This window comes from Camelus ferus, chromosome 6 (assembly GCF_009834535.1).
Source record: "Camelus ferus isolate YT-003-E chromosome 6, BCGSAC_Cfer_1.0, whole genome shotgun sequence".
In the NCBI taxonomy this organism is placed as follows: domain Eukaryota; kingdom Metazoa; phylum Chordata; class Mammalia; order Artiodactyla; family Camelidae; genus Camelus; species Camelus ferus.
In genome coordinates, this window is record NC_045701.1 from 42,086,374 (window position 1) to 42,099,426 (window position 13,053).

The 13,053-nt window shown below is 37.6% G+C and overlaps 1 protein-coding gene across 9 annotated transcripts in view; it reads right to left on the minus strand.

The window, feature by feature from the left end:
* Positions 1-13,053, minus strand: part of SLC25A21 (solute carrier family 25 member 21) — a 421,523-nt gene that overhangs the window by 16,329 nt on the left and 392,141 nt on the right. For all 9 annotated transcript variants that reach the window (XM_032481914.1, XM_032481920.1, XM_032481919.1 and 6 more), the window contains one exon: positions 12,107-12,271. In XM_032481914.1, the coding sequence (XP_032337805.1) occupies positions 12,107-12,271 (165 nt within the window). The remainder of the gene's footprint in view (positions 1-12,106; positions 12,272-13,053) is intronic.

The window sequence follows — 13,053 nt, forward strand, 5'->3', positions numbered from 1 at the left end:
CATTTAGAACTAATAATTAAATTTAATAAAGTTGCAAGATACAAAAATCACTATATGAACATTGCTCATGTTTCTATACACTAACAGTGAATTATCTGAAAAGAAATTTAGGAAAATAATCCCATTTACAATAGCACCAACAAAAATAAAATACTTAAGTAATAAACTTAACTAAGGAGGTAAAAGACTTGTATACTGAAAACTATAAAACATTGGTGATCAAATTTAAAAAGACACAAACAAATGCAAAGATATTCCATGTTCATGTATTGGAAGACTTACTGTTAAAATTTCCATACTACCCAAAGTGATCTACAGAGTCAATGCAATCCCTCTAAAAATCTCAATGGTATTTGTTGTAGAAATAGAAAAAAAAAATTTTACGATTCATATGGAATCACAAAAGACCGTAAGTAGCCAAATCAACCCTGAGAAAGACAAATAAAGCTGGAGGCATCACACTTCCTTATTTCAAAATGTATTACAAAGCTACAGTAATTAAAATAGTATGGTACTGGCATAAAGATAGACTTATAGACCAATGGAACAGACTAGTGAGCCCCAAAATAAATCCAAGCATATTTGGTCAACTAATCTTCAATAAAGGTGCCATAAATACACAATGGTGAAAGGACAATCTTCAACAAATGGTGCTGGGAAAACCAGATATCCATGTGCAAAGGAGGGAAAATGAACCCTCATATTACACCATACATAAAAATCAACTCAATATGGATTAAAGACTTAAAATAAAACCTAAAACCATAAAACTTCTAGAAGAAAACATACGGGAAAAGCTTTATGACTTTGGTCTTTGCAATGATTTCATGGATATGACACCAAAAGCACAGGCAGCAAAAACAACAACAAAAATATGTCAACCTAAAAAATTCTGAACAGCAAATGAAACAAAAGAATAAAAAGGCAACTTATAGAATGGGAGAAAATATTTGTAAACCATGTATCTGATAAGGGGTTCATATATAAAATACATAAGGAACTCTTACAATTCAATACCAAGGAAAGTAATAACCTGATTTTAAAATGAGCAAAATACTTAAACAGACATTTCTCTAAAGAAGGCTTACAAATGGTCAACAAGTATATGAAAAAATGCTCAATGTCACTAATCATCTGGGAAATGTAAATCAAAATCACAGTGAGATATTACTTTTTATCTGTGAGGATGGCTATTATCAAAAAACAAAAGACAACCAGTGTTGGCAAGGATGTGGAGAAGTTGGAACTCTTGCACACTGTTGGTGGGAATACAAAATGGTGTACGCTCTATGGAAAACAGTATGGAGGTTTCTCAAAAATTAAAAATAAAACTATTATATGATCTAGAAGTCCCATTTCTTAGAGTATTTCTCCAATCAACAGTCATAAAGTTTCAGCTAAGCAAGATAAATGAGCTCTCGAGATCTGCTGGACAACACTGTATCTATGGACAAAAATAATGTATTGTACACTTAAAAATTTGTTGAGTGCAGATCTTGTGTTAGGCGTTTTTACCATAACAAGATAAAAACTTTTTAAACATTGATGGAAAAAAAAGAATGTCACCTAGCCTAAGTAAAATATTTAAACGGATTACACCTTAACAATGTAAATGGGTATTAATGCTGATGAAAAATCTATTCTGTTATTAAACATTTCCAACTTATTTCCATAATTTGCTCCAACTGTCATCAACCAGGAAACTTCCTTTTTTCCTAACCCACATTCCTCATGCATATGCCTATTTTACTTCAACTTTTTGCTCTGTTGCCAGGGCCATTGGCTGTCACTATTCTTGATGCAATTCATCATGCTTTAAAAACCATTACTGCAATAACCTCATGCTTAAATACAACAGTTCCTTTTAAAATATTTATTTCTAAGTAGTATGTATTATTTCCCTATCTACAGGTGAGTTTTATTCTTTTCCTCTTAATATTTTCAATTTTTCTCATAAAATATGGGACCTATCACTAAACTAGACTTGACTAGACTAGTCTTAAGTGTTAGTGGCTATTATATACATTGACTTTATTTTGCAATAGCAATACAAAGTCCAATATTCATAGTTTTCAAAAATTATTTAATTTCTCTGCAAACATTTTAAGGATGATGTTAACATTCGATTTCACAAATGAGAAAACTGAGACACAAAGAAAGTATAACTCGCCAAAGAGACATGGCTAACTAGTAAGTATCAGACTGGGAATTAACACCAGGTCTCTTACTAGAACTCTGTTTCCATCACATTGCGATCTTTGCGTGAGTGCAGAGCTAAAGAAGTGTGTTTACCAGCTCTTCTTCAGGAATATCAATAAATTCCCCTGACAGGACATATTGCTTATAGACTCTCCACAGCTTAACAAGAGACACTAATAAGTGATCCCAAAACACTGGCAGCAGTGATGTTCTACAATCTCTAGAAATTCAGCAAGAGGCACAAGTCATCAGAAATGGGATCATATGATTCAAAAAAGTTAATCAACACACTACATATTTGTAACTAATTTAACCATCTAATCCAAATTGTTATACAGCACTGTAATAATGGGATAAGGCAATGGCACTTAAGGAGTTAATATGTAGAGAGGCAAAATATCTTGATCAAAAGGAGCAGATGCTGCCTCCCTTTTTACCTTCCCTGGCATGAGCTTTGATGCTTTGGTTAGTGACTGGCCAGCTGGCCGCTTGCTTGATAAACAGAGAACCTTCGCCCATCTCACAGGCCTTTGTGATTAGGGCCTGGCGTCTTTAAGAAGACATTCCACATAGAAGCATGCCAGAAGGAGGGGGTTTAAGGAAGACAGAGGAAGCAGGATTTGTTAGCTAGTGAAGACGAGGGGTGGTGAGGGAGACTGGCCATGAAGCCTGCTGTTCCCCACAAGGCAAGCTTGAGCAGACAGCAGTGACGGGCTTTTCATTTAAGGGAACTCAGCATAAATATATCCATTAAAGTCTACTCGTAGAACCTTCCTACCTCATGTCAACCCAAATCACATTTCCTTTGTTGCAATTCACTCACTGTCTAATTCCTCTTGGTACCACACCAAATCTGAGATTCTCTCTGATTTTAGCTTTGGGTCATTTTAACAGAGTTCCTAATGACCTCACTTGAAGTCAATATACCTGGTTCCTCAGACAACTTTAAAATGAGTACACTGAGAGGAATGTTCTCTGTTCAGAATTGGCCTTGGATGATCCTAGAGTGGGTTTAATGTTGCTTGTCAAAAATTGCTAAAGTACATTTGCCATCTGAAGGACTGAAATTATTGTTTAGAAATGATAAAAAAAGATTGCCATAAAATGCTTTGGATAAGAAAGTTAAAGACAATATGGCAGTCCTATGAGTCGTCACATAATTTTCAGGGTCTCACAAAATATTTCTTTGCAGAACTCTTTTATTCAGTTCCTTCCTCCCCCAGTGGGTGAGTAAATTGTTTGACAATGAGAATGTTATGATTATAACAGGGTGATTCAAAAAGAACTGCACATTTTAATAAATCTACTAACTGGTCACTAGACTACATAAACATATAGTCAAAACCAATTTTAATAGGATCTAACACAGCTATTTCTATAATTTTACAAATGGTCAGTTTGTGCTAAAACACTCATCAATTCTACACTTAATTCATTCCATCTCTTTTGTAGTACTTCCCCATCAATAGTTGAAGGGGTGGTCATGACGTGGTCCTTTATTTATCAAGGCTGCAAGGAAGAGGTGATACAAACATAAAAAGTTCATGATGTAGCCCCACATGAAGAAACTACAGAAAACCCAGTCTAGTAAAACATTTTTGAAACTTTCATTTCCTTTTGAATCACCCTGCATACCTTGATTTCAGAAAACCACTTGAACAAGTCTCCCATGCTATCCTGACACCAAACAGAGGATGGGTGAGCATATAGCTAACCTCATCCAGTTCTTCTGTGAAGGATGTGTCCATTTGGCAGACTGAAGAGGGGCCAGATGAGTCTGGGTCAAGATGTGGAAGGCCTGCTCACTGGGTCTGCTGATGACACAGTCTTGGAGGGGAGCTAGGATGACAGATGAGGGACTCAATTTAAAAAATTATCCCATGCTCTAGCACTGGACTGGATCCACAGTATTAAATCTAAGCACAGTGAATACAAACTGTACAAAGTTCAAGATAAAGAAGACTTGACTACACATCATGTAATCTGGGGATTTTAATTGGCCCCAAAGATTTATACAGACTAACGTACTGATGTCAAAGCAACACCCATTCCTATCATGCCCACCCCCCGACAAATCTCTGTACAATCTTTCACTGCGTTAAGAAAGCTGTGTGTTCAGACCATGGGAATGGATGATGCTAGTGTACTCTGAATTGATCAACTCAAAACTGCAGTGTTGTGTTTAGTTCTGACACTGACATTGACAAAACTGATGCATCTGTAGCGGGAGAGACAGATGGCACAGAGGACCAGAAACCATGTCATTTGAAGAGGGGCTGAGGAACTGTGGATATATTTCGAAGAAGAAAAGACTCACAAGCTCACACAGCCCTACATTTGAAGGAGTAGTACAACGAGCAAGAGCAAGGGCTCTGGTGTCAGACTGCCTGGCTTCAATCTTTGACAGGGTCTAGTGGAGAAGGGCACCAAACTCGGACGTTCTCCATGAAGGCTCCTTCAAAGCCTCTTAAAGGAAGGAGCTGTGCTGTGTCACATTCATCTTTGTGTGTATTCCAGGTCTGAGACATCGTAGGTGTTTAATAAATGCTTTATCTCTCCTTTATAAAGACACAATAAACAAAGAACCAAGGTCTCGGAAGCAAATTGCAAAGAAAGTACACACACTGGTTAAGCACCTGGTGGCAGCCAGAAGGCAAATAATAGCAGCTCCTCACCTTCCCCCCCACAGCTGGCCATGGTCCTCATGAAAATGATGTGGTGTGCTGAAATCATAGTTGCCTCCTAGTAGCTGAACAAGGGGGCAGATTGAGTGAGAGTAAAGTTTTTTTAAAAGAAGAAATTTGCATTTTACATATTGTTAGTTTTAATGGAGCCAAGTCAACTAGGAGTACAGTCAGCCCTCAGTACACACCTTTCATTTTCTCTCATCTTGCCTGTCTTTTGTTTTGTTCAACAACTGACAAAAGAACTTCCCCCCCAATATTAGGGTACCATGCTGTCTTGTCCCCCAGTGAAAATACCTGCTATTAGAGCTTAATTAAAAGGTACAGTTGTTTCCACTTCACAGCTATCAGAAGAATCTATTAGAGTGTTTGCTTTTCCTTCATGTGAGATAATTTGGGGAAATGCTAGCTCCTCACTCCACAGAAGGTCACTAACTAAAATGAGATGGTTTAACTGATAAGCATTCTTTAAGGAATGTGGAGTATTCCCAAGATCCTATCCTTGTAGGGCTCTGGGCTTTGGAATGAAATCAAAGTCTTGTTAAAAGCTCAACATCTAAATGTAGCCATTCAGAAAACAGCCATGAAAATTCCTTTCTCTTCCTAAGATATCTGTTCTCTAAAGGGTTGTGAAATGTAGAATAATTTTAAAGGTCTTACCTACTTAGCTCAAATTATAAAATACATAAAATGTCAAAATGGGTTAGGTTTAAGCCTAACAGTTGTCACTTGATTGTTTTATATACATACATACCTCTCTATATATCTGTTATCTATGTATATCTCTCTATAAATACAAACACATGTGTATATGTAGGTAATACCTTCTGAGAGTCAGGTACATCACCGAGTATTATCCTGCGCAGGAGAGTATTAATATATTTCCTTGGGAACCCTGTAGGATTTTTCTGTTTTGCTGTGCTCTTTTCCTTGCCTCAATAAAAACCCTGACCCCAAGGAAAACTAACAAACCAGGTTCCCAAAACAAAATTCTAGATGTTGAGAAGTCAGGGCAAGGACACACTGAGATGCTTTGATATGGAGGTAGGCAGACGATCAAGAAGAAATCTTTGAGCCAAGTTGATTTCATGAGATTTTACTTCTAGGCTTCTATATATGAAACTTTCTCATGCCCATTTAGTTCCACGTAAGTGATATGTTTGCTCGACATGCCCCCACAGTTAAATCATTTAAGGGGAAACAAATGGCTTACTGTTGCATTCCTAAAACATTCTGGCTCAGAACATTCTGGCTTTGCAGCACCAGTGCCTCCTTTCCCACCTGGTCCACCACACACCAGCCACCCTCATTCTTCATCTTCTCCTAGGCTCCCCGATGCTTCTCTCTGCTTCTGCGCACACATCCTGTTCTGTCTGGTGTCTGCTCATCTTCTTCATCTTGGCCTGGCTAATCCTCATCCTTGAGCCCCAGCCTAAACATCATTTTTGAAGGAAGGTTCTTTCCTATATCCTCACCTTGCCTTGCTGTGAGTCTAATCTAGGATCCTTGGTTAAAAATTCCCACAGCTTGATAGTTGTCTTTCACAGCTCTTATCACGATTGTTGTGATTCAGTTCCCTGTGTAATGACTTGTTTATTGTCTGTCTCCTGGACTAGACTGTAAACCCCATTAAGGCAGGAGCAGTGCTGACACTTAGTGAGATGGTGCTGGCATATGATAGATGTGCCGCGAATACTTCTGGAATGAATGAATAGAAGGCACCCACTGAGAATCTAAAGCCACTTGCACCTCATTTCCATCCACTTGGGTGGTACGAGACTGGAAACTTTTGGCCTGAAGTTTATTTAAGAAAGTGTCTGAACCCCAGCTCCGCTTCTTTCTGCCCCCCTCCCTCCCGTCCCTTCCTCCTGCCCAGCGCACCCCCACCCCCCGTAAGGAGTCTGTGAAAACTGCCAGTGAAAGATACTACTTTTACAGCAGAATCTTGTCACATGTCCTGGAATTTTATAGATAATATATACTTGTAGTTTTACCTCAGTGAGGTACCAGCAGAGGAGAGGTGCTCTTAATGAAACTTTAATGCTCTTGCCCTTCCCATTACCGGATGACTGGTAAGACTAATGATGGAGTAAGAGAGAATCAGAAACATAAATGGTCATAAATTAAATCCTACTATGATCTAATTCTACTGAGATTCTTCTTTTCAAAATACAAACAGCTCTCTCTAAGTTCTCCACTTGAACCCAAAGGTGCATTTTTCATTCAGCTCAGTGCACACCTTAGGGAAGGATAGAGCTTTAAATCACGAACTGAGCACATTTCCTCATTTCTCCTGGTAAACTGAAGTGCATCTGGCACCACCCTCAGACTGCACAGAATTTACAAAACAAAGAAAATATTAAAAATCAAAAGAAGAAAAACATTTGCATTTCTAAAAGGCAATCTTTTATGAATATTACCTTAGGAGAAAATAAAATGTTTCTTAATGCTGTCTGTAGTAAAATGACCACAGGGACCGGTCTAAATGGTTTATTAAGTAAGAAAGATTGAACATATGAAAAATTGTTCTCTCCTAGAATACTTCTAACCCACACGTGTAATTTATATCATGGCAGAATTCCACACAAAAGATATATTGTCTTTGGCAAAATAACCTGCAAACATGCTTAATTAGGATGCAAACTGAAAACATAGTTTAATACTGTTGACAGCCATGAGCTTTAGACAGCAATTTTTACTATTATTATTACTTTACTTATGGAAACATATGAAAAGAAGTAAATATGGAACTAGAAGACAAAGTTATTAAAGAGATGTAACATTTAAGTCTTATGATTCTCATCTGTGTGTCAACATCACAAATAATATGCCCTGAACACCCTACCTTGGAATGGAAATGAAAGAAATAGCTTTTGCAAGGAAAGCTTACCTTCATGGATATTTGAAAAAGATGCCAGCATTTAAGTTAATGTCTATTTCTAGAGGGCTTTACGTTGAGAAGTGATGGCCCTTTGCTGGGGAGAAGGGGTAATTATACTGACATTCCATTCCATTTACTGCAAGATGTAAATGAATGCCTCCATTAAATGAATTCCATGGTCAGTTAACATTCAAAGCAACTTCTTCTATTGTATCCACTTAGTTACCTTTCAATAGGAACAACTAGATTCTAAAAATAAATATGCAAGAATATAACACGGCACCATTTTCAAACCGGTAAGGCCCAGGTTTTCCAGGGTCATGACTTAACAATTCTTTGTTTCTGTGGATGGCAGACTAAGGATGTGAAAAGGGAGCACCAGTTTCCAGGTCTGAATGAGGCAGAAGAGGAATCTGGTTGCACTGTCTGGATACTCTAGCCTTTTCACTTAAACTTTAGTACCCATTTTTAAGTGTAACAAAAGACACGGTAAGATGTAGAGTTAGGGCATTCCCGGGTATAGTGTGAAGAGTTCTGGCCTCTGGCTCTTTCTTCTCCCTGCTGTGTGCCTTTAGATAAATTATGGCATTAACTTTCAGCTCTGGGCCTTTACTTTCCATTTTATTTCCTTATCTGAAAATGACGAGTTATTGTGACGAGGATCAGGCAAAACCATGGAGTCTACGAAAATGGTTTAATAGTATAAAATGGCACAGAAAGTCAGGATATTTCTGTGAAACTTGAAAGATGTATCTACCAGAATTAACCAATCTGGAGAGTTAACGTTAAAAACTTCAAGGGTGGATATCTGACCTGAGTTACCTGAATTTAGTTTCTAGTTCTTATTTTACCTCTGTAGACATAGTTAGTCTTAGAGTTGAATAATGTGAAAAAGTTAACTAGGTACTCTATTTTATGAGATTCTATTAAGGTTTTCACTGATTTATTTCCTATTATAAAATTAACACAAGCTTCTTGTAGAAGCTTCCAACAGCTCAGAATGCTATAAAGAAAAGCGCTTTTCCCTCCACTGCTAGTTGCTTTTTCCTGCTCTCCCCCACCCACTCTTCACTTACACACACACACACACACACTCACAGGCCTCCCCATTTCCACTCCCCAGGTATGATCATTATGGACAACTTCTAGTAAAATCAAATACTTCGAAAATGGAAAACATTGATAGACAATTTATAAATTAAAAAAATATTTTAAAAAATCTAGAATTATCCCATGCCAGTCAGACTTGGTGAAATCTCAAATCCCCTTGGAACAACAGAATGACCAGTTGCTGGGTGAGGGAACTGAAACAATAACCCTGTAAATAAACTGTCCAGCGTGCGTGGCTAGAGGCAGCCTAGAGCAAAGTTGGAAAAAAGCCTTCAAGGAACACCACCTCCTCCGTGTGGTTAACAACCCGGTGATGTTCTTCAACATGTTTTAATGATTATCATACCTTCCCCTTCACAAAGGATTGATTTATTATGGTTTAAATTTAAAGAATACTGGTTTCCCAGTTTTGAATCAGGCTTAGATTACAGAACACATAAAATCAACTACTTTGTTGTAGGCAACTCCCCCGCCACTCCACAAAAAAAACCAAACAAACCAAAAAACCCCCACACAACCCACCCCACACTGTTCATGTAAGTGCAAAAGGAACAGTTCTGGGGGGAAACTTTCATGCAGTTCTTTATGCTAACTGTTTCTACCACCCTCCTTGCCACCCCTACTTCTACCCCATTACTGTCATCAGCACCACCACACTTAACGCTTCCACGGCACCTTAAAATCCACAAACAACTTCACATACTATTTATTCTAATCCTCAAAACCATTTTGTCAGGTGGAAAGAATAATCTTAGCTTTTCAACTTACAGAATAAAGAAACAGAAGCTCAGAGCAGTAAAGTGATTGGCCCAAGATCATTCACCCAGTAAAAGCATCCTTGCCCAGGGATAATGATGATGCCTAGATGTCTTTTTCAAGTCAGACCTCTCCTCTCAAGCTCCAGGACCAACATGCGATCAGTGACTCAACGTCTCCACTTCACAGTCCAAATGCAGTTAAACCTCATTTTCCAGCCTGAGTCCATAATATTCTCCCCAAAACGTGTTTCTTTCAGTGGTTTTCTTTCTCAATGAACAACACCATCATCCTTTCAGTTGTTCAAGCCCAAAACCTATTCATCATCCCTACCCATCACCCCTTTTATCAACATGTATCTAGACTTCACCACACCTTCTAAATATTTCTCAAATCTGTCCACTTCTCCTTGTCTTTACCATGAACACTGTAGTCCAAGACCGCAGTATCTCACATTGAGATCATTTCCATGTTACACTCTGTCTTCTCCTCGATATCCCCACTCCACCCATCCTCCATGCTGTAGTCAGAGTGATCAGGTAATTCCTCTACTTAAAATCTTTTGTTGGCTTCCCAGTGCTCTTCAGATAAACAGAAGAATCCTTAATGAGGTCTAGAAGGGCCAGTATAATCTCACCTCTGTACACTGCCAAGGTAAATAAGCTCTTTCCATAGTTTTGGAATACTATGATGTCTTTTTTTTTAAAAAAATAAATATTTAAGCTTCTGATTTTTAAAAATAATGCATAACATAATAATGTAAGTGTATTGATTAATTGTAGAATGAATATGCATTTGTGGATTTTTTTAAAGCATTAGTAACATATAATCATATATAAATCTTACTGATCTTTCTGAAATTCTTTCTTAAATATAACCATATCATATTATTGTAATAACATGCATTAAAATACATGTACAAATAAACGTAATAAAATATATATTATTTATATGATATTTATAAATTATATACTTAATTTCATTGTGTGTAATTTCTATCTGCTGCAAGCCTTTGGGAGCTGGAGAAATAGAGGCATGGACATTTCTCCCATGTTGTATGAATTACTCATCTCAGCCTTCTTTAAAAAAGCATCAGCTTCAGGGGTGTGTGATGTGTGCAGCTGCTCAGGGCCGGCACTTAAAAAAGAGCCCATGAGTGGTTTATTGCTCCACTGTGGCTGTCTTAAAATTCTTAATTTTTTAACATTTTCACTTTGCACTGGGCTCCACAGATTATTTAGCCTGTTCCTGCTAAAAAAATTTTTTTTAATGTATTAAGAGTTGAATTCTCTCATGTCATCTAGGACCAAAGTGTTTATTGTGCTCTGTTTCTGTATTTCATGAACTCAACGGGAGAAGAGCTCTGAGGACCACCAGAGTCGGAACTGTCAGTCAGTGGGGGGATCTACAGGTACCGTGGCCATTCATAGATTTCAGACCATTCAGAGATTTCAACAAAACATGAGCTTATACTCAATAAGTGAGATTTCTAAACACAGTGAAAACTGGTTAACAGTCTTGGCTAATGAGTGAGGCAATGTCAACAGATGGTTAATGTGGAACATGCCTTGGATTTAGCTGTTACTTGAAATAAGTACTGGCCTAGATTATGAGGGATAGCTGGACAAAGGCAGCTATAACCAATAGTACTTTACAGAATCGGGTGACAGCCACGTTAGACATATTTTTATGCTTTGTAAGAAGTCCTCCAATACTTCTGTACTAAGGAAGATGAAGAACCCTGTGGGAAGCTGCCTGCATGTGAAAAATGTGTCTGCAGCTGATGCTTCCGGAATTGCAACTTTGATTGCAAGCAAGCAATATGATGGTGGGAGAAAATTCTGTGATACTCTAGTAAAAGATGCTCATTTAAAATCAAGTGCTCAATTTAACAAGTGCTACTTTCATCTTGTCAAAGTTGAAAGGCTGCTGCCATTTGGAAGTTACCAGTAAAAATTATTATCTTACATCAGAGGTGAATGATCCTAGAAGAGCTGATTTACTACTTACCTTAATTAACTTAGGTGAATTTAAAAATTAAAACCTAGGTAAGATTTAAATTTTAGGTTTGTTAATTTTTCCCCATGAATTCAGAATTTATTTAGACTATGAAAACTTCAACTTTCTTAAGATAGTTATGATTCTGAGATAAAAACTTAATAATAACATAGTTTCCAGGAACTCCTATTAGTGACAAATGTCATGGAATGTTCTTCAAGAAGATGAGTTTTAGTGTCAGACTTGAGTTCAAGGCTCTGCTTTGCTATTTACTATGTGACTCTGGACAATTTACTTGATCTTTCTAAGCCTTTGGTTCTGATAACAACATTCAATGAACAAGGCTGACGTGAGGATCACATTTGGTAACAGATGTGAGAGTTCAGCGCAGTGACAGGGACATAATAAACTCTACAAGTATAGCTGTCATCATTGATAGGATTTTTCCTCCAGGATTTCAAATCTATGAAATAGTTACCTTATTGGCAGGAATAATGTTTTTGACATTGTAGTAGAAGCCAAAATAAACCATATTGAAAACTCCATGACGTCCCAAAGTTGCTGTAAATCCTTTGTTGAGGCCCTGGAGTCCCAAGCCTTCCTTCTTAATGATGTGTCTGGCGTAACTCATAGTGGATGGTTGCTGTAGGAGAGAGAAGCAAAGCCAGAAAGGTCATCTTCAGGACCGTGAAACAGAGTAAATGACCATTTAAGCTTCCCTTCAAGCCAGAATTATTAGGGACTTTTCTTCCCCCGCAAACAAGAATAATCATGCCTAGATTTGTGCTTTTTAAATAGGGAAACCCCAAAATAAACAAAATTGCATGCATAACAACAGGCCTTAAAGGGAAGATTGTTGGCAAAGAAAACATCTCTTTGGTGGAATTAGTGAAACTAATGTCATATTATCACTTTCTTCACTTTCAACATGTCAATAGTTGCTCCTAATTCTGGATCACCCACATTAATGGAGGGGATTAGCCATACAGATAAACTGGTAATCCCTAACTGTGCATAATCCAGAAGGAATTTATATTTGGCTCCTGAATCTAGCAAATTTACTTTTCTAATTATGTTTTCCAAAGTGAATGTTACAATTAGTCTTGATTTCATTGCCACAACAGTTTAAACTGGTGCTAGGTTAGAAATCGGCCATGGAGAAATAGCAGTTGATTGTAGACTTCTTGAAGAAAGTGGGCAATCAGTATGTCTATCACTTGCTGTGATAAATGAAAATTCAATGGTGTTGAGAGTACTGGGGTACCTTTAATTTACTCCTTTCCAATCCTTTGATTGATTACCCCAGGTTGAAATACCTTGACTGCTGGAATCCAGTCTCTGCTACTTTTAGAACTTGCTGAAGAACTCACTGTAGTTTGCCCTGAGGTTTATAATTCATTACAATATAATTACAACAATTCATGG